Source organism: Erpetoichthys calabaricus, chromosome 1 (assembly GCF_900747795.2).
Source record: "Erpetoichthys calabaricus chromosome 1, fErpCal1.3, whole genome shotgun sequence".
Taxonomy (NCBI): domain Eukaryota; kingdom Metazoa; phylum Chordata; class Cladistia; order Polypteriformes; family Polypteridae; genus Erpetoichthys; species Erpetoichthys calabaricus.
Genome location: NC_041394.2, coordinates 109,718,042 through 109,743,211, shown reverse-complemented (window position 1 = coordinate 109,743,211; position 25,170 = coordinate 109,718,042). Strand labels below are relative to the sequence as shown.

The following is a 25,170-nucleotide window of genomic DNA, read 5'->3' as shown; positions in this document are numbered from 1 at the left end:
CTAGGTTTCGCCGTATTTCTTTGTAAATGTACAGCAAAATGGTATATACGCCAGCCAGCTACAACATTAAAACTATTGACAGGTGAAGTGAATTACCTTGTTACAGTGGGACCTAACAGGGGGTGGGATATATTAAGCAGCACGAGAATAACCAGTTCTTAAAGGGGATGTTTTGGAAGAAGGAAAAATGGGCAAGCGTAAATACATGAGCAGTTCTGACAAGAGCGAAATTGTGAGTTAGAGCATCTCCAAAAAGGAGGGTCATTTTGGGGGTTCCTGATATGCATTGGTTAGTACCTACCAAAAGTGCTCCAAGGAAGGACAACAGGTGAACTGGCGAAAGGGACATGGGCACCCAAGGACCATTGATGTGCATGAGGAGTGAAGGATAGCCTGTCCAGTCTAATACTACACGAGATCTTTTGTAGCACAAATTGCTGAAAAACTTAATGCTGGTCATGAGAGAAAGGTGTCAGAACACACAGTGTATCGCAGCTTGTTGCATATGAGGCTGCATAGTTGCAAACTGGTCAGAGCGCCCCTGCTAATCCCTGTGCACAACCAAAACAACGCCTACAGTGGGCATGTGTGGATTAGTACTGGACCATGAGCAGTTAAAATAGGTGGCCTCATCAGATGAATCATATTTTCTTTGAGATCATGTGAATTGTAGGGTGTGTGTTTGCCGTTTACTAGGGGAAGAGATGGCAGCAGGATGTGCTTTGGGAAGAAGGGAAGATGATAATGGCAGTATGATATTCTGGGCAATGTCCTGCTGGGAAACCTTTGGTCCTGGAATTCTTGTTAATGATATGTACCACCTATCTACCATACACACTCTTTCATTCCAACAGTATTTTCTGATGGTTGTGGCCTCTTTCAGCAGGATAATGTGTCTTGCCACACTACAGAAATGGTTCAGGAAGATTTGAGGAACATGAGCAAGAGTTCACGGATTTGACTTGGCCTCCAGATTCCCCAGATCCCAATCCACTCATGCATCTGTGAGATATGCTGGAAAGGTTAACAGCACTATCTAGTGTGCCCACCATAAATAAACATCTGCTTGCATTCCTTAAGGGGTTGCTGTTATTTCTGAGGGAATCTTGGGATCTCATAGGTGCAAGTCGAAGTGATTTTAGTGATTCATGAAGTTATGTTTAAGCACCACTCAATTATAAAATACTGTACTTCTACAATAAAACAATAAGGCACAAGGCAGTAGGTAAAGATTAAACGTTACACTCTCAGACATACTTTTACTGAAATGACAGGTGAGGAATAACTTGTGCTGAAATTGATCTATCTCTATTGGGTGAGTGCAACACATACAATATTAAAATCCAAATATAATATTCAGGAAAGTATGTGTTTTTTCTTTGTACTAGTAAATAAACTATAGCTGATTTATATGTAGAATAGCAAGATAACCGACACAACAAGGCAATAAACCCTGGGACACAAACCAAACACATGGCAAGACTTGTTTGAAAATAATAGGAAAAAAGGAAAGAATGGAATCATAGCATAGGTAATTAAACAATTCGAACCAATTAGACATTTCTTAAAGTAAAAACCAGATCTCCAGATGTTAAAAAACTATGACTTGTGACAATTATCCTTGGCTCCAGGCTAGTGTCACATGTGTTGAGTTACTTGTTTTATTGATTATTTGAGGCTGTTAGTGAAGTTGCTTGAGTTTACCTACTGTATTTCACCCATTTCTGTGCCCATTATATAGTTTGTGACTATTATTTTGCTGTTATAAACCATGTGTGCTCTTCAGTTGTGCAAAATGTGAGCTGCTCTCCTTACATCCTGTAACTTCTTCCCTTCTGACAGTTCCTTGTCTGACAGCAACTGTTTGTGAGATACTGGCCTTCTCAATATGTACATCTGTTCCTGTTGACTTTGCTACCTTAAAGCTACTGAACAAGAACGCCTAAAGGTAACCATTTTGAATAGAGGGTTTATATTTCATAAACTTATTATACATTCACTGCTTGGTTACTTTATAAGTGATAAGGTACAACTGAGTGATTAATATTTCATCTTCTTATATAAAACGTTATCATGGCTGTCCGTTTGTCTGTCCAGGATTTTAAATCACATGTAGCTCGCAAACCGTTTGACCTTTTGACCTGAATTTTGGTATACATATACTACATGATGCCTACTACCCGCTTTCGGGGTGATGATTGACCTCCAAGGTTATTCCTCTTTTTATTTGTATGTTATTTTATTGTAGAATTAACTCTCGGCAGCGACCAGCAAGGCAGCCGTGTGGCGCATGCGTACAGGCACCGTTCTCATCCCTACCACCTTGGCCGTCACTTCCTCTACCTCTTCATATCTTAAATCATTCTTGAGGCAGATTGAACACTTAAGTGCCAGCTTAAATGAAAAATTAAAGAAAACGTAGTCTCTGACGGACTAACACAGTGCGTGGGGTTGGCTCCAAATTTCTGCCCGATTCTGCTAGGATAGGTACAGGCTACATAAACCCACATACTGGATAAGCACGGTAGAAAATAGGCAGAAAGTTAGGTAATATTAAGTCACTCCATTAAACTGGTCATGTTCTACCTTAGTCCTGCACAGGCCTTAATCAGAAATGTTAGTCATTATGCTTTAGTTGCTTCTTATAATATTAAATAAGAAAATTGTATGGATTCATAAACCAAGCATATATAATAAGTTAGTAGGCTGCTCTTAATTAAAAGACTGAAATTTAAGTGCAAATGAGTTACACTAAATGAAGTGAGTTATCTATTTAACTGCTTAATTTGCCATGAATTACTAGGCATTCTAACTCACGTTTGCATCAGTAAAACAAGCAGATTGTATTATATTGTCAAATGACTGAAATAATTTTCATTGTAAATTGAACATATTTATAATCCAACACTCTTTAAATGACATATCATTGAAAAATAAAAAAGAAGAAGAAAATGGACTTATTTCCCCACTTGTGACAATATGACATATTCAGTTTTTACGGATTTGGTCATTCCAAGCACAAATGCAGAGATCTGTTTATGTAGCATCTTAACCTTCTTGTTATAATGCAGGACCGTGAGAAGCTAGAAGTTAACCCACCAAGTTTGGCTACCATAAAGGAACCAGTCATTGATGAAACACCAACCTATCGCAGCGTATGCTGGCACATGCATAAAGTTTAAACATCCAGTTAACCAAACATGTGCATCTTTAAGCTGCGGATGGAAGCCATAGCATACAGGAACATAAAAAGTTTGAGTTTTTGCACACAGCAGAATAACAAAAAAAGCCATATCACTAAAAACAAATACATAAAAGAATAACATGTTTTGTTTAAAAAGAGGAAAATACAATAACTTGGAAATACCCTCTTATTAAACCAACTCATGTCAAAAGAATACTTTCAGTACCATTTATAAATGTTTCAATAAAAATAAACAAAGTACAGCACAAAAGCAGCATTATATGTAGTTGTCATAGCAACATCAATTCAAGGCTGCAGCATAAAACATGACATCCTCCTGGGATGACCTCTGCACAACTAAATGCTAGCTGCACAAGACTACAGATTGCTTGTTTTTAATATCTTACCATGTTGATTTACCATAAGGCAATGGCTTAATTTTTCACTAAATATAGAAAGTGGCATAGCTATATGTCAGTGGATTATGCGCCCAGAGGAGGAGCAACTTCTCACTGTGCTTTTATCCTATGTAAGCTTGAGCAGCAAACTGAAAAGGGCATTGGATTACTGTCCAATTTTTAAAGAAAAGTGAATAATGGAATTGTGTTTTTACAAACAGGTTAACAATAAATAGTATTCTGTAGTTGAATGTTAGCATAGAAGAATACAAAGTTTAGTTTTAGGTGGCTGAAATGTATGCTTAGGTGGCTGAGAAATTACTAAGCTAAAATAAGTTTAAACTTTGCTTACAGGGCTAAAGTGCAGTAGTGGATGAATGATACTTTACAGACAGAAATTAAAAGTAGTTTTATAAAGTAGCTTTAATGCAGTTGCCATATAGTACACTGCTGTTTTATATATGTTGTTTGGTAGCTTGACCAAGACAGTGTCTTATCTGGTACCTACAAAATAGCATCACTCCTTGGATTCCACGTTTGATATTTTAGCATATCATGAAGATCTTTGAGAGGCTCATCCTATAACAGCTATAACCCCTGATTTTAGAACATCTGGATCCTCTGCAGTTTGACTATCAGACCCATATAGGTGTGGAGGATGCCCTCATTTTAGTGATCCAAAAAGTCTACTCCCATTTGGACAAATCTGGTGCCACAGTCAGGATAATGTTCTTTGACTTTTCCTGTGCTTTTAACACCATTCTACCTCATTGACTGGGGAAAAAAAGCTCAAGGTTTTGAATCTTGATGGTCAGATAATCACCAGGATCATGGACTACCTGACCAAACGTTTGTGATAGCAGTTTGTGAGGCTGAAGGACTGTTTGTCAGAGATGGTGATGTATAATACTGGAGCACCTCAGGGAATTGCCCTGTCTCCCTTCCTGTTTACCATCTACACAACAGACTTCCAGCACAATACCAACGCTTTCCATCATCCAAAAGTTTCAGTTCACTCGTCCATCACAGGCTGCATTAATAATGGGGATGAGTCAGAGTACGGGAAGGTTCTGGAGGACTTTGTCTTATGATTCAACGACAGCAACCTGCAATTCAACATCAGCAAGACAATTGAGCTGATGGTGGACTTCCAGTGTGCCAAGAAGCCTCTGAGAGTAGTCACCAATTCAGGAGGAGGATATAGAAGTGCTTGCAGAGCTACAAGAACATGGGGATTCACATAAAGAACAAACAGGACTGGTCTAACAACACAGTGGTACTGTACAAGAAGGGAAAGAACAGACTGTACTAGCTAGTGAAACTCAGGCTTATTGATGTATGAAGAAAGCTGCTGGAAATGTTCTTCCAGTCCATAGTAGCCATTGTGGTGTTCTACGCTGCTGTCTCCTGGGAAGGAAACCCGAACTCAAAAGAAGCACCATTCTTGAACAAACTTATCAAAAAAGACACACAGGAAGCACTGAAAGCCTTTGTGGAAAAAAAGGATGGTGGCAAAATTGGATGCCATCGTAAATAAATCTCCTCCATCCCCTCCAAGAAGTGCTCTTTTGGAGTACTTTTAGCCACAGGCTCATTCCACTGCAGAGTGCTAAGAGCACTTTTGGGGGTCTTTTCTGCCCTCTGCTATCAGGCAATTCAATGCCTCCACCCGATGTACTCATTAAATTTTTTTATTGATTGATTGATGGATTGTTAGGCTGTATTATCTGTCCTGTGAGTCTGTTTCCTATTTTTCTATGTTTCTGCTGATGTATGCATCTGAATTTCCCCATGGGAAGAAAAAAATTTATTTAATCTAATCTAATGTAAACTTGAGTATCACAGTCCTAAGCATGGTCTATGCCATGCCAGTAGACTTATATTGATGCTGTTTGGACTGTGCACAGCTTCTCCATATTTGAAGGTTGATTTAAAGAAGGGGCCTGAGTTGCCTCGAAAGCTTGCATATTGTAATCTTTTTAGTTAGCCAATAAAAGGTGTCATTTTGCTTGACTTCTCATTAAAGAAATAGATCTAAAGAAGACATTGCTAATTGTCTTTTACACAGGTGATGCGTAACCTCTTTGGGTTTCTCTAACAGCAGAAGGCTCATAACTAAAATAAATTGAATATTCCACGCAAAGCTGTCACTGTCATTGAATCTAACTCAGTGTATTCCTTTCACATTTAAATTACAAATACACAGGGGCAAAAGGAGAAACAGGAAGGCAAAGATAAGGTGAAAGGGCTTAAAAAAAGCCAGATCAGTAAAAAGACACTCCGAGGTGCCTGTAATACTAATAGGAACACTAAATAAACTGATTTAAAATAAAGGATACTCCACAGTTTAAAAATGGGATTGGCAATAGCACAGGTGGGTCTATACAAGGCCAGACTATAGTCCACCAGACTACTAGATGGCAACAGTAATTCACTGGATAGGCCTGCAGCTGCCCTGCTCTTTACTGATAATATAGACAGTTCAAGACCTGTAGGCCTGAAATATTAAACACAGAGGTGCAAGGAAATCAAGGGCTGGTATAGCCTAATGGTTGTATTGCTGTGAAGGACCTCTTGCAATAAGTGAAGTAATTATGAAATCTCCCTGACATTATACCCTTTTGGGCCATTAAATGGCTACTCATGTCAGAGTTGGATGAATTTAGAGATGCAGGAACAGAAAGGAGCTCCTAGTTGGACTGATCTGTCTATTTGCAATATGTGACATTATATTGGGAGTGTGTTTGTTATTCATTTAAAAATACAATAATCTTACACAGACCTTAGTTGTTTGTGTAATAACAGTATTGCAGTTTCCCTATACTGTATATATTAACAAATGTTTTTTTTTTTAATTAAATACTGTACAATTGCCATTTCTTTCACTTCACTTGCAAAAATACCATATATAAAAAGGACATCTTGCAAAGACCTTAATTAGACAGGGGACAGTATTATCTAATTTCTAATTTTATTAGTGGTGTTACTCACGCATGTAGGAGGGTTGCTCAGCTGAGGTATGTAATACCAATATCAATGAGAGTGAGTGCTGTCACTAATGACACTTTTCACCTGCTTCTACCTCCAGAGCTCTGAGAAGATGCTCAGGTAGGGCAAATGACTCCGCCCCTTCTGGGGCAGTCCTATAAAGTGGGGCATCTTCAGGTGGGTGGCATCTCACTTTGATCTGAGCCAGAGAGAAGGACAGGCTCAACCAAGCAGCGTTATTGCAATTAAGAGAAGGCTACAACCTATATTTTAGTTATCTAACACCATCATCTGTTTATATTGTTTTATTTTCTTTAACAAATTAAATGGGATGACCTGTTTGGAGTCCCAACATTTCTTTTGGACCCAGTTCTCACCACCATTTGATCACAGTGGATTGTGAATAAATGCACTTAAAGGCAATGGGAGGAAATGGCAAGTAAGAAACGTGTACCTGCTTGGTTAACCATGGAAATAGATTCCTGTTCAATCTTTTCACTATATAACTTCCTCTGTTCTCCTAACTTTATGAATTACGCCAATTTACCCATAATTGCAACATTCTCTCAAAACATGATGCCATTGTAGGTAACATTTAAATGTTAAAACACAATTGTCAATTGCTCCCATACATGATAATCATATAATACATCTAGAATTAATCTGTACTATACTCTATTGAACTTGTGGTAGTTTTTTGGTATGTGGGCCTTTATAGTCCTTTATATTGACAAAAGGTTTACATCCTGAACAGTTACACCTTAAATAAAATCTTCCTGTAGCACATTACTTTTACCTTATTCAAATTAGAAACTTGGATAAAGAAAACCTTCCTACCCTTCTTAATCTTCCAATAACATCAATAGTTGAAACTTTACTGTCTATTGATGATGAAGATATACGTTAGGGAGAACTTCTAGACTTTACCAGCATTTTTCGAGAGTGCACCCCTAGATGGTTTAAGTCAACAGTTGGAACTGGACCTTTTAATCACAATCTCAGACCTTGAATGGAATTTAGCCATTGACAAAATACACAGTTTATCAATGTGTGCAAACTATGGTGTACTTTAGTTAAAAGATGTACATTGTATGCATCTATCTAAACAAACATTACGCCCAGTACAAGACCCAAATTGTTAAAAATATCATCAAGCCCCTACCTCACACTATATGTCTGGAAATGTTGCACATGGAGATGATATTGGAAATCTTTGGTTATTTGGCTGATACTTAGATTTACTACTGTATTATTTCATATCCTCTGACAGCATTATCTGGAGTCCCACCAGTTGGAGCAACATTTTGTTATGAAAAATGTATTGTGATATCTACTATTACACTATTTACTCATCTTCTAATCTTACTCAGTTGGAAGAATCCTGTTCCAACTTCCATTATGCAGTGGGAAAATGATATTTTACTTTGCTTAAAAATTTGTCAGAAAGGAACGGTCAAAGCTATTTAAGTGTGTTTGCATTGTGAAGGATTGCCGGCCATATATTCCGGCCAACACCTCCAAGCCGCCAGATGGAGCCCTCCTTGCAGCATGGAGGTGCCCCGAATGCCAGCAGGGAATCATGGACCTTGGAGTTTTTCTTCACAGCCCTGCTGGATGCCATGGGGGCCTCCAGGACTCGCTGAAGGGAGGCCCAGGGATTTATGCTTTCCGTATAGGCCGGAAGTATTTCCAAGTCACGGGAACGGAAGAAATGATATACTTCCGGGCTGAAGAAAAGGAGAAGTTTTTACCTGACCCGGAAGTGATAGAACGTCACATGAACTGAGGGATAGAACCACTTCCGGGTCAAGGGCTATAAAAGGATTGGGGAAAATCCCAGACGTTGAGCTGAGCTGGGTGGAAGGGTGGCAACGCGTCTGGGAGTGGAGGATTAATTATTGATTGTATTATTGTGTATTATATGAGTATAGTGGAGTGTAGAGTGCTTGGTGCACATTATTATTATAAAATAAAGTCATATTGGACTTTTATCTGGTGTCTGGCGTCTCGAACAAGGATTCAAGGGAGCGATAGCACCCTCTACCTGTTACAGCATATAATGCGTAAAACACCTATTGTGACAGTCCATGTGTGTCTGTCTTTCTTTTTGTCCCTCTGTCTGTCTGCATGAAACAACAAGAGTTCAGTTTTGGCTGAGATATCTTGAACAGATTGTGCTGTGCACAGTTTTAAAATCCTCAATTTGAAAGCATTTGAGAATTTGCAGTCTCGTCTACCTTAAATCAAAGAAACATTCTGTGCAGCTTCAGCTACAAATTAGTTTACTGTATCAATTTTATCTTGACAGCAGTTACACCAAGTTGTACATTTTGTATATTTTGTCGGTTTTCACCTCCAATAGCTGCTACTGACTGCAATCAGACCCCCCAACAGAAGTTATTGAAACACCAGTACATTGTGTACATGGGTAGGAAACTGGCTGAGCATGTACGGGATGCTTCCTGAACTCGTGAGGTTTGAGCACAAGCATTAAGAGACTCAGCACATCAGTAAAACAGTCCTCCTGTTGCTTTAACTCATAACAGATAAGTTAAATGATCTTCCAAAGTGGAAAAGTATAAAATTCAAGCAAGCAAGAAATACAAAACAATATCTATCTATCTATCTATCTATCTATCTATCTATCTATCTATCTATCTATCTATCTATCTATCTATCTATCTATCTATCTATCTATCTATCTATCTATCTATCTATCTATCTATCTATCTATCTATCTATCTATCTCAATAAAGGACCCTGTGGTACATAAGCCAATAAACATTTATTCAGTATTAACTTTACACTAAACCAGCCACACACCAGTTTATAATGGTTAACTATTTCCTTAACACTATGATTTACTAGGATGACCAGATGTCGCGGTGAAAGGGACAGTACCAATTTCATGCTGATATATCAATATGTACCAGTTTTAACAGCCTACCCATCTAATACAGTTTTGTAGTGTTGTCACAATACATTTACAACATCGCACAAAACTCCAAAGTGGAACTCTGCTTAGTTTAGGAACTTGTGTTAAATTTGAATAGCAGTACGAGAAGGACCAAGAAGCACATAAAACCAGACAGTATACTGTCATTTATCTGTTCCAACTTCAAGCTCTTTGTACAGTCATATATGTTTCCTTGTGAAAGTGTTTTTTTTTCCCATGCTCTGAACCCTTTCTAATAATGATGAGAGGTGTTAAGTGAATAAGGCTTTATGTGTGGGTACACATGCTACACAAGTGTTACCCTGTAATTTGCCATCAGAGTGCCATAATTGCCTGGTATCCATAATGGTCAGTCACCGTAATAAAGTCTGCCATTCACTTCAGTTATTCCCTAATATTTGCTATAACTGAACAGCTTTACAAGCACCATTTCATGAAAATTACAACGGCCAGACATGCTCCATGAAAGAAGGATTTAATTACAAAAATTTTTTTTTTGTAAATTTGATTTAGGTTATGTTAATTGAGAATTGCAAACTGCCACTTTGTGTGAATATGGAGTGTGTGAGTGAGAGTGAGAGAGAGAGTCCTATCCAGTCTTGTTTTCAGCCTTTTACCCAATCCTGGCGAGATAGCCTTTAGCCCTTGCAGTCCTAATATGGATTGAGAAGGTTCTAGAACTCACCTACTAAACTCAGTCCATTGAGGACTACAGTGCCCACAGAGCCCTCCAATGCACCTATATATTATACCATGTATACATTTTCTAACTTGTTTAGAGTTTGACAATAATTCATTCCTGTTGCATTAAAATAAACAAAACAGAATTCTGTTAGGTTCCTGGTGTCTCAGCATACTGAAAGAACTACAGTATAGTGGGCTTTTTATTCATATAGCTCTCCATAACTAATTTGTATTGATATGGAGCATAAATGGATGGAAGTGGCATTGTTGGAATTTTTGTTTCTTCTGTCTAATACATTGTAAGGCAATTCATAAAATGAATAAAATAACTCCTTAATCTACATATAGAACATATCACAAAATATTATGCAGTACATAACTGCCAAAGTACTAGAAAATGCCTGTGAAACATACAGCAGTAGAATCAAAAATTTCTGTCTTTTTATAATTCACTCTAAGTTTAATGTCAATCTCAAAGTGAGAGTTGTGATGAATATTTGCAACGCTGGACTTCCTTGCACTTCAACAATACATCCATCCATCCATTTACCAACCCGCTGAATCCGAACACAGGGTCACGGGGGTCTGCTGGAGCCAATCCCAGCCAACACAGGGCACAAGGCAGGAACCAATCCCGGGTAGGGTGCCAACCCACCGCAGTCAACAATACAAGATAATCAAAATATTGAAAGAAAGCAATTGTAGAACAAGTAAACAGCACTTGTAGGATAAGATTATAATCTTAAGTAGGAAACACCTGCAATAAACTTAGATGTCAAAGTCTTGAAAAAGAATTTCACTCTGTAAAACCACTTTCTTCCACAAAATAAGCATCCAGTATTGGTTCTGGACAATCCCAAAACATCACATTTTCATTATGAAAAGTTCTTTTCTGATAACTGTGACTCATGAAATTCACCTTTATGTTTTCCTATTTTTGTACACATAATCTGAAGATTAGGAACAGAGGCGGCCTAAGGGGTGTGGTGGGCCTAGGGCTGACCAACCCCAAGCGGGGCCGGTTACGTCAAACGCTGTTACCGGTATGTGTGGACTGTATAAACTTGCACACGAATTTAATAAAAATAATATTAACATACACTGGATTTTCTCATTACAGTATGCAGCTAAATTTTTGCAAGATAACAGTTATTAAAATATAACTGAAGAATATAACTTGACAAATCCACTCGAATAGGACACATGGACCTCAAAAACGGGGCCCCCTAAGGCACAGGGCCTGGGGCAATTGCCCCACCTGCCACCCCCAAAGGCTGCTCTTGATTAGGAACCTCACTTTCCAGTGTTGTGCTTGTCTATGAAATTTACCAAATATAAATTATATATGTGAGTAGCACATTAGCACAATAATAAGTGCTATCGATTCATGCATCCAGCATTCTGTGTGTTAAAAATGTCACCTGGCAATTAACCATGTTGACTTTACATGTTCTATTAGAGTTTGTGTGGGTTTTTCTCCAGGTAGTCGGGTTTTAGCTACACATCTAATAAGCGTGTGTGTTAGGTTAACTGGTAACTTATATTTGGTCCAAATGTGGCTGTACACGAGAGTGGGCTCTGTGATCTACTGGTGCATTATTGAGGTCTGGTTCCTGCCTTGTTCATAATGCTGCTAGAATAGCCTGTGCTCCTCAGGACTCTGAATTGAATTAAGTAGGTTTGACAATGTTATGAACATACAGAAACTTACACTTATTAAATTAGAAGCTGGTCAGCATGGTTGTAGAGAAGGTAACCATTACAGTCATACAAGTGTATGCTGATTGTTCATTGGTGTGTCTTCTGTGAAGGCAGGATGTTTTCCAGGTGTTTGCGTGTATTTCCTTCATCTTTTCACAAAACCAAAAATTGCATGCCTGACAGCCTTAACTTGCCCTTACTTGAGTGTGTTTGAGAAAGCGCTCAGAGATTGGTTGGTACTGTATCTCATTTACAACTGGTTCCTAACAAATATATTTTGTCACTGAAATGTTTCTTATTTTCTTGAGATTCTGACTGAAAAACTTGTTTAGTGTACTGTATATAGGATGGATAAATGGATAAAATAAAATTCTAGACTACCATTTATGTAGGTAGCAGGGACAGTTTTTGTCAGTGAGTTATTCTGTTGACAAAGAAATTTCAAAAGACCACCTACTGTGCATTTACTTGGAGTTACTGCATTTTTCTTTTAACAAACTTCCAGTACTAACTGTTTCACGGAATCTTACATAATTCTTAAGGTATTACTTCATAAATATGAGTCTGTGCTTGGCATTAGGACGTCTCCTCACATTTACAGTCATTAGCTGCTTTTGTTTTAATAAAGCAGTACACATTTTTAGATTAGTAATCAAGACCTTCCTTATTGACAAACAGCCACAGATCCAATCTGTTTAAAGTTTTTAGATTCCCTTATGACTTATTCAAAATTTTAATATAAAGAAGAAGAAATTCAGTGCTTTAATTTCACACTGAGGGAGGCACAGAGAGTAGCACTACTGCCTCACAGACTTACTATCCTGGGTTCAAAAACTGCACCAAACATCATCAAAGTTTATTTTGCACATTCTCCCTGTGTCATTCTAGCTGAAAAGTGGTCCAGTTTTCCTTCCACATCCAAAAATACCCCTGCCTGTCAAATGCTGTTTCCTAGCTTGTGCCCAGCGCTGCAGATAGACTCCAATCATCAAAAACCCTACATTGGATAAACTTGGATTGAGAATGCTATGTACCTCCGCGCCAAAGCGATGCAAGGTCCTAAAACAAAATGCTCTCTGTCTTCAATAAATTTGCACTTTCTCCACGAGTTTTAATATTGCAGGCCCTTATTCCGGAAACCACTGGTTTTTGGTTTTCTGAAGCAATGAGTAACACTCATGGTGCTGAAAGAACAGCGCACACATGCATTCCGTGCAATTCCAAACACGTACATAAAAGGTGCTACTGAATTCGCATTCGCATGTGTTATTCTGGGGTGTGAAATAATAAGTCTTAAGACTAACTAAATATATCAGCACTTTAAAATGACGAAACCCCTCTGTTCGCTGACTGGCACCTTTACACTACGGCGTTTTGCTTATTTCAATCGGAAAGCCGCTCCGTTACTTGTACACCAGTAGTATAACACAGTCTATCTCTCAGGCACCCTATTGGCCAGTCTGAAAATGGCTTAATTATTATAATTAGTGCACCTACTCACCTCTAGTCCGTTACCAGCTGTGCGGCGACAGGGGATTTCATTGTGTCTCAGCACGTTTCACGTTTTCTTGTTGTTTCTGCACGTCCTGTTCAATGCCGTGGGCCAGATGTAAAGTCCAAAACCTCGTAAAGGTTCCGAGGCAGGCAGTAAAGTGCATCAGAGCGAGCGTCTTTACCCACGGAGCCACTTTCATTTCTTTCCTGATCACCGTTCAGGTCAGCAGTTTTTTTTTCCTGTGATTAGCACGCCTGCTTGAAAGGGGCAAATGCCTGTTCCTTGTGCCCTCTGAAGCACTCTTTTCCCTTTAAAAAATACGCACTGTAAAATATCATTGGAAACATCACCCTGGTGAAGGCGTTTGCAAAACTTTAAATTGTTTCTTGTGATGAAGTTCACAATAACAGGTTCCAGCCAAAATAGATACATTTTGTCAGAAAAAAAAGTGCAACTCCTTCTTCTCGGAAATCCGTATAGTTTTCAAACACACGTATTTAGAGTTATTATGTGACTGTAAAAAAGTAATTTACCGCATATAAAAAAGTTCGCGTTTCTGCTTCTGCCCCGATCGTCATATATTATCTCTTAATAAATGAATAAATATCGTTGTAAGGAAAGAAATATAAAACGTCAGGTCCAGGAAACACGTTAGGTGTGTGTGCGTGCGCGTGCCCGTCTCGTATTTGATATGTATAGCCGACTGTCGTCTACTGAATGCTCGACTCCGCAACTTACAGCGTACACAGTGCTTGACAAAGACCAGAACCATCCGCTCACACTTAGAGATTGGTCGCACATCTTAACAAGGTTAAGGCTCAACTATAACAAGAGAATAAGACCAAACGAATTCTGTTATTTTTTTTTCTTTTCAGAGTTTAAATCGGACAGCACCAGACCACAAAGTAGAATTCACACTAACGCGCAGAATTGCGTGAAATATGTAATATTGACAATACAAAAGATGTTTCATATGTCGTATGTGCTACTGCTGTAAAGCGTATGAATTTGTATCAGAGGCTTCGTTCCTTTAAAAAAATTACACATCGTTATTTAAAATATATGCTTAAACGTTATATTAACATTTGTTCACAAAATATACGTGTTTGTTATTTACATGCTAGAATACTGCTCCTCAAAATGAATACCACAAAACGAGTTTGCCTCGTGTTGCTTTTAAGTGCAAAGTCCATTTTCGGTGTGCTTCAGATAGGCTATTCAAGAGTTTAGCCCCATTGATCAATGATTCTATATGAACTGCAAACCTAGTTATTACATAACTGTGTCCATTCGTACACACACGACGCGACTGTAAACCTGTTGATCTGTTAGCCCCTGTTTCCCACCTTCAATCGCCAACAGCTCTCTTTACCATAAATGTGTTTGATATAAAGGGTACTATGAAAAGAAAAATAAATAAGTAATCTCGAATATCAAACACCATCTAAAGTATCTATGTAGTTAATGTGGCGAAGTGCTCTATAGGTCGGTCTCTCTGCTTGTGTCCAAACACAGGGCGTAAAGGGAGCGTTTAATGTCCATGTTGCTATTGGCTTTCAAGCTGGCTTTCTCCACGGATCGTCCGTTTTTGACTCCCTCGTTCACCTCTAAGTGTTCGGTTGATTTATTTAGTGAACTTTTGCTCCGACTCCTTCTGAGTTCGTTACATGGGGTAGCTTGTCCGCTGCTGGGTTCGTCCTTTAGCATAGTGTGCTCCTCCTGGTCTGTTTCTCTGTGGTAAAAGTAATTAAAGTTGGACACGATGACCGGCACCGGCAGGGCGATGGTCAAGACACCGGCAATCGCACAAAGCGAGCCCACAATCTTTCCCCCGACAGTAACAGGTCTCATGTCTCCGTAGCCGACCGTTGTCATGGTTACCACAGCCCACCAGAAAGCATCTGGGATGCTGGAAAAATGAGACTCAGGCTCATCCGCCTCGGCGAAGTAAACAGCACTGGAGAAAAGAATGACGCCGATAAACAAGAAAAAAATTAAAAGGCCCAGTTCTCTCATGCTAGCCTTTAACGTCTGGCCCAGAATCTGGAGTCCTTTGGAGTGTCTGGAGAGCTTAAAAATTCTAAACACCCTTACAAGTCGAATCACCCTCAAGATTGCCAGGGACATCGCCTGCTGTCCGTTGTTTACTTGTTGCTCTGCCAGTTCTGTGCCCAGGGTAATAAAATAAGGGAAAATTGCCACAATGTCAATAACGTTCATAATGTTTTTGGAAAACACAGATTTACTAGGGCAGGCAAAAAATCTTACTATCAGCTCAAAAGTAAACCAAATTACGCAGGTAGTCTCAATAATAAAGAAGGGATCAGAAAGCGTATTGGACTGGGGTGCCTGTGTGGAATTAGTTTTCCTGATGGACGGGGGCAATTCTCGCTCATCCCTGAACTCTGGCAAGGTTTCCAAGCAGAAGGTTATAATAGATATGAGGATGACAAGCACTGACACAATGGCAATTCCTCGAGCGGGACTGGAGCTTTCGGGATATTCAAATATGAGCCACACCTGTTTCTGAAATTCGTTCTGAGGCAAAGGTTTCTCCTCTTCTTTAATGAAACCTTCGTCCTCCCTGAACCTCTCCATCGCGTCCTCTCCCAACTGATAAAAGCGGATTTCATCCGCAAACACGTCGATGGACACATTAACTGGTCTCCTGATTTTCCCACCCGACTGATAAAAATACAATATCCCGTCGAAACTGGGTCGGTTCCGATCAAAAAAGTACTCGTTTCTAAGCGGATCAAAGAACTTAATTCTTTTATCGGGGTCTCCTAGTAAAGTATCTGGGAACTGGTTGAGAGTGCCCAGTTGCGTTTCGAAACGGAGACCAGCAATGTTGATCAGTACCCGTTCGCTGCTCTCGTTGTCCATATCCATCTCCAGGGTATCCTCCTCTAAAAGATGGGGGCTGTGATCAGCCCTTAACAAAACATCAACAGCATTCTCGCTCGTGCTACACGTATCATTCATGTCGTTCATTTTCCAGTCGTCCTGATTTAAATCAGTGCAAGTGTTGATCTCTTTGTTGTGGTCCTCGTTTACCGGAGATTGTTCAAAGGAGTCTTGGGGCAGGTTGAGGATGCCTGCTCTGCCTGAACTCCCGATGGCTGTGGCACCACCGTTTTCAAAACTTACCAATGCTAGCTCCATTCCGGATCCATTAAATATTCATCAGTAACACCCGTAACGGTGCCTTCCGAGCTGGAAATGTTCCTTCTGAACAAGCGCTTGCTCAAGATGAAAAGACAGAATCCACAATAAAAGAAAGCATATAATCCACAGCTGCTCTTCTATATATTAATAATAAATAAGAAAAAAAAACATACATGTGAAAAATGCAGACCTGTGCAGACACCCGACTCTTTATGAAATAAATACCATAAGAGGAAAGTGGATACCCGGATGAGAAAGTAATGATTATTCCTGACGTCAAAAGAGCTCTTGTACAACCGAGGCTGCGAGGGAATCCTTTGAAAAATACCCTCTGTTATTGTTAAGCGATTTGATGCTGCTTCGCCTCTAAAGCCGCTACAGAACAATGGAATGGATTTTAAGGGAACAAGGGCTGCTGAACACCGTGAGCTTTCACGCCTCAGTAAACCCGCTTGGTCAATCTGATTGCTTGGCGATATATCTATATATATATTGCAAACAGAAAGATATTCGTAACAGTAACGGAAATCCAGCAGCGACTAACTGAATCTTTACGAGTCGGCCGAGCGTTTATCGTTATGAAATTATCTATATGAGGTCCTCCAAAGCTCTCAATTCGGCAATATGCTTTAAAAAATACAGAGAGATGTATGAGAAGGGAGCGAGACATGACGGGGATAAAAAACAGCGAGAGTGACGGCGAGAAAGAAAGAGAGAGAGAGAACGAGAGGGATGTCATCTGGAAACATGATGCAAATGCATTGCTTTCTGGATTCAATATGAATATTTAAACGAATTCTTCAGGATTTACGTCAAAAACACACGCACTCACATAAACAAGCATCGCTTGCTGCGTCAGTTTTGCGATCCTCATTAAAATAACAATAATTGCAGAATTAACTCTTCAGTAGATAAAAAGATCGGGAAATTTGAAAGCACTTCCTGGAAGAATCGGTTAACTGAAGGCATACGAAAAGGCACGGGGATTTTAATTTATAAGTATTTTCATTCTTGACGACAATTATAAAATGCAAACAATTCGTTACATTTGCCACTATTACACTTGATTTTTAGATTTTTTTTCTTTCATCTCACGGGAATTTATAAGTAATTATATAATTGTTCTATTTTTAATTCGCAATACATACTTTTTAAATGTCAGTTTGAACGGTAGAGTTGTGTTTACAATAAGTCAAAAGCTGAATCCACTGCCTGAAATGCGTGGGAAACGCGGGCCTGGTTACCAGGAGTTTAAATTCCCATGAGATGTTCAAGTGAAAATACATGCTGAGCCCCATGTTAAAAAAAATAGCAACCCACACACTAATATTTGTAAAATAAGACGCTGTTATTATTCCAAATGCAAATGCATTAAATATTTGGGGTGATTTCAACAGTTTTTAGTGAATTTTCCAAATGGACTGTGCCAAAAATTAGTGAACACTTGCGATAGGATGAATTGCACTTACACATTTTTCAACTTTGAGTAACTTCTCATCTTTCAGCAAATCTTAACATTTATTCAATGTTAAACAGACTAATAAAATGAGGAGGAACCCTTTTGAAAGATGCGACTGTTTACTTTTGTTCTCACTATTACAAATGTATTAATAAACGTTCTAGAGCAGATATACATACTGTACATGATGATAAAATTTACTTTCTTCACATCTTTGTTATTTGACCTATCTGTCTGGTCTTTCAAGATTTCATCTCAGGTATTTTGATTCATTGATTGATTGAATGATACAGTCAGTCAGTCAGTCATTTTCCAACCCGGTACATCTTAACACAGGGTCACAGGGGTCTGCTGGAGCCAATCCCAGCTAACACAGGGTGCAAGGCAGGAACAAACCCCAGGCAGGGCGCCAGCCCATCACACAGCACACACCCACACACCAAGGACAATTTAGGATCGCCAATGCACCTAACCTGCATGTGTTTGGACTGTGGGAGGAAACCGGAGCACCCGGAGGAAACCCAAGCAGACACGGGGAGACCATGCAAACTCCACGCAGGGAGGACCTGGGAAGCAAACCCAGGTCTCCTTACTGCAAGCCAACAGTGCTACCACTGCGCCACCATGCCGCCCACATGATACATTTATTTATTTTATTTTATTTTACTGCTAAGTCTCCTGTAGAGGTGTAAGAGAAGAATGAGACCCGGACAGAACACCATTTTATCATATAAATTAAGGTGTCAGAGTGGCTCTTCAGAGTGATGCCAGATGGGAACCATTTTTTGATCCCAAAAAGACCCATCCACATAAAGACTGTGCCAGATTTGTGAAATGCCAATAGGTTCTCATTTTTTAAAAGACTCTTGCTGCATACACATGTTAAGTCCAGGTTTCCTTCATCTACTGGCCTGCTAGGTAGCCTAAATTAAGGATATTAGAAAGTTTTTTAAAGCAGGGAGAATTAACTTCATATGCAAAGAACCTTTCCCAGAATGGAAGGGTGCTTTGTCAAGCAAAGGTTCAACAAGGAACCACTGAACCCAGTAAAGAACCATAAAATGCCATTAAAAAACCCACATTTTTAGGAGTATTGGCACACTCAATCACACCTCCACTCTCACTCCCACTTGGACAAATGGAAAAGGGTATTCAGACAATGGACAAATTCCATTCCCTTTTGAAAATGAAGTTAGTCGATGACATCAAATATTTATTAAGGGTGGTGCAGTTGTTATCATTTTTGCTGAACATCTCCAGGGCAATGACAAACAGATTTGAATTCTGTACAGATTAGTGTCCATCTGATGCTTGAACATTCTAGATCATCTTGATTTTTTTTAATACTTGGATTTATGTCCCACATTCCAAAGACATTTGTCCTGTCTTAACTGCACCAGTGTGCTTTAGTGTGCCCTGTGATGGACTGACTATTGTGCCCTATGCTGTTGAGACTGGCTCTTGAAATCCATAACCCTTATCTTAAACTGCTTTTGAAATGTACTTACTTAAAAATGAAACAATGATCCATGATGAATAATGTTATAGGTTAAAAATCAGAACTGGAAATCTTAACGCTTGATAAATGATTTTCTCATCTTCTTTTGCACGGTTACAAAAGGTTAGCCTGTATTGTTATGCATTCAGCATTGGTTCTACACAGTGGAGTGAAAGGTTCTTAGGTTTCATTCCCTTGCCCTTTCTGCACAAATGTAGAACTTTCAAAAAGTTCCATTCACTACACCAATTCCCTTTACAAGCACAAGTAATCTTCTGGAGTTCTCCTTTGTCAAAACGTTTAACCATCATTAAACTGCACAAAAAAAGAATTAAACATCATCATCGGCCACTGTGGATCCAAAAATAAACATGACACCTATAATCTTCATGTGTTTTATAAATATGTTTAGTTGCGATTGCACACAGCACACTCTTTTCTGCTTGGGTGTGCTATTTAGGCCTGCAATGGGCCCGGTATGTGCGCTTTTTGTCTTTTATCCAGTGCTGCTGGAGTAATAACACTGGGATGTTTACTTCAATAACATATTTATTGAGTTAGGTTTTTTGTTACTTTAAAAAGTAATCTGACTATGTAACACACATTACTTTTAACAACTTAACATATTGGCCTTGGGTTGCTGAGTTTAGCTATTTGCCTTCAGCACATCAACATAAATTTAGCGCTTTCTGAAATATCAATACAGATACTTTCAGCCAGGAGAAGGAATAACATGATTGCCCAAACTTGTACTTCTGGAAATTTATTTTGTGGATGCTTCTACCCGTAGCTGCTGAAAGCGTGTGCAAAGCAAATGCATGCACAGGCTGACAGAATGTGATACACATTCACAGACAATAAAATCTGTAACAATATCCAGTTAAGGGTTTACAGGGCCACATAATAGGGCTTTTCGTCAAGAAATCTATGTCTGTTAATTAGGTTTCTCACAGGCCAATACCCTGATTTCTTTTTAAGAAACAGCTTTCTGTGAATAACTATGTCAGTTGAGAATGCATATTAACATCAGGTATTTGCAGTGATGAGCATGTACTGAAGTACTACTTAATAAAAACACAAATGTGGTGGCCTGGCCTTTAGCAAACATGTTATTTAATTTTTTAACATAATAGTACACAATGTTTATCTTTTATTGATGAGACGATAATCCAACAGGAGTAAAAAGTATTCTCTTGCTTTCTGCACTTTTGTTCACAGTTTAATATAGCCTAATAGAGATTACTAATAAAAGTATTTGTCATCATCCAGTCTAAAAGTAATAATCCAAATTACCGCAGGCCTAAAAATTTTGGTTGGATTACTGGCACGGTGATACAGCAGTCCACAACATCTATGATGTCAGTCATATAATGCCCACAATGTCAATCACAAGGTGTCCTTTTGATGTCACGCTTGATGACAAAGGGTCTACCAGCAGAACTCCAGTAAACAGCTAATTGAATTGCACATTTATGTCAAACAGTTATCATTATTTGAGTCATATAATTCTCCCACAACCCTAATCCTATACCCATAGTGTATAACTGGGCATGCAATGGGTGTTTTGTGACCTGACGTTGTGTGCATTATGTGACTGACATCATATGTATTTCAGACTGCTGTTACACTCTGTTGCTGGAACCTGGAAGAGAGAGAATCTGTCAGAAAAGGTAGAGACATCCTGACAAGAAGTGAAGTGGAGTGTGAATGTGTGATCAGATACATGTATTGGAGTGAGTGAGTGAGAGAGAGAGATATGATCAGGCACTTAAAGTGCAGAACTTATGTGACTCGCTTCGCTTCCTAAATCCTTTAACTTAGGTACATGGCCAAAAGCCATTTTGAAAGGCTTGAATTAGTTGATGGTGTTGGAACAGGTCAGTCCATTCTGAAAGCAAGTGTGCTGTGTAAATAAGATCTGGTGGTATGAATATGCACGTAGTAGACAAACATTAAAAATCTTTTGACAAAAACAGGTCACTCAGCCCAACAAAGCTCACCAATCCTATCCACCTACTTCCTACAAAATAACATCAACTTCACTTTTGAATAAACCTAAAGTCCTACTGTCCACCACACTATTTGGTAACATATTCAATGTGTCTATCGATCCCTGTGTGAAGAAAACATCTGTAAAATTTGTGCAAAATTTAACCTTAAGAAGTTTCCAACATGTTCTTGCTGAATTAAAGTAACAGCTTGGATCCCCTCTACTAATTCCTTTCATAATTTTAAACACTTCAGTTATGTCACTTCTTCATTTCTTTTTGCTTAAACTGAAAGGATCAACTTCTTACCTCTCAGTACTGGATTCAACATAGTCGCTCTTCTTTAGACATTCTCTAGCATTTCTATGTCTTTTCTGTAGCCTGCAGACCAAAACTGCATGCAGTACTCCAGAAGTGACCTCACCAGTGCGTTATAAATATTATATAATATTGATATATGTGATGTTTCTTTTACTGATCACTTTTCTATAATGATGGATCTGAATATTACTGTTGATGTCCCGACTAATAGCTGTCCCAACGCTGCTCGCGCTTTTTAAATTCTTCTATTATATCTGATTTTAAAACCATTTTCTCTAGTCTTTATGTGCATGACCAAAATAATGGTATCGAAGATTCTGTCGTAAAATTTAATTCTTCCTGTAAAACGGTTTTAGACTCAATTGCTCCGCCCAAGATATGCAGTAATAAGGGTAGACCTGCTCCATGGCTTAATGAAAATACACAATCACTGCACCGCGCCTGTCGAACTGCTGAACGGCGTTGGAAAAAAGATGGACTGATTGTCTCTAAACAGATTTTTAGGATTTCTCTTTTCAATTTCCAGGCTAAAGTTAAGATAACGAAACAAAACGTCTTTGCCGATTTAGTATCCCGTCACTCAAAGAATCCTAGGGTCTTATTTAATTCAATTAATGCGGCCATTCACCCTCATTCTGCGATGGGATTAAATAGCACTGTTCATTCATGTGAGCAGTTTCTATCATTCTTTGTCAGCAAAATTGATACTATCCACCGTTGGCATTGTTCAAATGGGCTATGAACTTCCTACTGTTAATCATGACATTGTCTTAGAATCCTTTGATCTAGTCCCACTTTCACAGCTAAAAAGAACTATTGACACCCTTAAACCAGCCCCCAGTCCTCTAGATATTGTACCACCACGTCTCTTAGTGGAAGCCTTTGATGTGTTGGGCCCACCCTTATTAGTCATTATCAATGATTCTATTAGTTCAGGGGTTGTGCCCTCATTTTTTAAACATGCTGCAGTCCATCCCCTTCTAAAAAGGCAGAATTACATCCTGGAGTTTTAGCCAATTTTCGTCCAATTTCCCAACTGCCATTTCTGGCTAAAATTCTAGAAAGAATTATTTATAATCAATTGGTTGATCACCTTAACTTCAATAATTTATTTGAGATCTACCAATCTGGCTTTAGGAGTTATTATAGTGTTAAAACGGCACTCCTGAAAGTGTTCAACGACATTTCTCTTATTACTGACTCAGGTGACGCGGCAGTCGTTCTCCTCCTTGACCTGTCCGCTGCCTTTGACACTATTGACCATGAGATATTGCTGTTGTGGCTTGAACATCTTGTGGGGCTTAAAGGGGCTGCTCTTAACTGGTTCAGATCAGATTTAACTGGTAGACACTTTTCAGTGACTTTTAATTCCTCTTCTTCGTCTACTGCTCCTCTTAAATATGGTGTTCCTCAGTGATCCATCTTGGGTCCTATTTTATTCTCTATATACCTTCACCCTATTGGAGCGATTTTTAGGAAATTTAACATTTCTTTTCACTGCTATGCAGATGATACTCAGGTTTATATTCCTGTCTGCAACTCTACAACAAATCAACTCCACAACTGTCTGTCTGAACTAAGATCCTGGATGACTAATAATTTTCTTGATCTAAATCAAAATAAAACAGAGGTGCTCATAGTGGGTCCATCAGCTAAAGCCCAAATTGGTCTTGGACTTCTCGGCTCTTTCTCTGTCTTTTCCAAACCTCAAGTCCGCAATCTTGGTGTTACCTTTGATGGTAACCTCTCTTTTGAGAAACAAGTAAATTCTGTAGTCAAGAGTTGCTTTTTCTAACTTTGTCTATTAGGTAAGATAAAGCCTTTTTTATCTTCTAGGGATCTTTGAGATAGCTACTCATGCTTTTATTTTTTCTCGCCTTGATTACTGCAACTCGCCGTATTCTGGGATTAACAAATCCCTGATACACAGGTTACAGTTGGTCCAAAATGCTGCCGCTCGCTTTCTGGTTGGGGCAAGAAAGTATTACTCTGTTTCTCCTATTTTAGCTTCTTTACACTGGCTGCCAGTCAGTTTTCAAATTGATTTTAAAATCTTGCTGCTAGTTTTTAAATCTTTACATGGGCTTGCTCCTGCCTATTTATCTGAACTGTGTGTTTTACATCAGCCATCTAGAGTGCTTAGATCTTCTGGTCAGCTGTCTCTGGTTGTCCCTCGTACCAAGTGTAAAACCAAGGGGGACAGGGCTTTTGCAGCTGCTCATCATATAAAGGAGTCGTCTACAATTGAATTGTTCAAAACATTATTAAAACATCTATTCACTTGCTTTCTGTGACCTTCAGTAATACTGATGGTTTTCTCTTTGTGATTATATAACATTACTTCTATTTATTATGAATTTTATTTTATGTTCATATATTTTATTTCTATTTATGTTTTATGTTAATTGTTTTGTTTTTCTTTTATTCTATTATTGTAAAGCACTTTGGCCACACCATTACTATGTTGTTTTAAATGTGCTATATAAATAAATTGACATTGACATTATAAAGCTCCTTTAACTTTGAATCTGCATATCATGCTAAACTGATTGTGATGAGTCCACTATGACTCCTAAATCCCTTTCATATTGTGTTTTTTCAATTTTTCAAACCTCCCATTGTGTATTCAAATCCACCCAATTTGGAAACTTAACCAGCTTACTGTTTATATTTCTATTCAGATCATTTATAGATTATAAAAATAACATCACTCAATTCTGATAAGGTTCCTCACTCTTCCTCATAGGAGCTGTGGAAGACTGAAGCAGTGGTAGTGGCAATGTAGTTTGCCTGAAGAAGGAGACAGCCTGCAGTTAATTTCATAATGTGGGAGTAAGGGAGAGAGAGACACTGACATTCCAGTGTATTAGGTTGCCAACACCAGTGACAATAAAATGTAAGTCAAATAATCCCATCTAAAGATCAACCAAGACGAATATATATCAACACACTGTCATACAGTACAACCAACAGAAGACAGTATTAAAATATATTTCAACATTAAAATCAAATACTTCACAATTAAATGAGAAGCACAAATGAATATTATAGGAAATTTATTGTCCAATGGGAAAGTGATAAATTCTACTGCAGATAAATAATTACTGTGATTTATGACTACGATGAGGACTACTCCAAAACAGCAAGATTTACAAGTTGACACACAATTTAAATTGTGTCACAAAAAACACAAAAAAATCAACCAATAGAACCCTTAAAAAGGCTTCACTCTTCAAGCACCATGGAGTAACCGATACATTTGGCTGAACATGAGCACAAATGAGCAAAGGTGTTCCTAGAACAAGGTAGAGTTAAAGGACCTGCTTGACC

At 38.7% G+C, this 25,170-nt stretch overlaps 1 protein-coding gene across 1 annotated transcript in view; it reads right to left on the bottom strand.

Annotated features, from left to right (window-relative positions):
- The window catches only part of LOC114654568 (potassium voltage-gated channel subfamily A member 5), a 131,617-nt gene extending 114,597 nt beyond the window's left edge, over positions 1–17,020 (bottom strand). Inside the window, exon 1 of the mRNA XM_028805192.2 lies at positions 13,413–17,020. Within this exon, the coding sequence (XP_028661025.1) occupies positions 14,886–16,571 (1,686 nt within the window). The 5' untranslated portion in view covers positions 16,572–17,020 and the 3' untranslated portion in view covers positions 13,413–14,885. The remainder of the gene's footprint in view (positions 1–13,412) is intronic.
- Between the last annotated feature and the right edge of the window lie 8,150 nt (positions 17,021–25,170).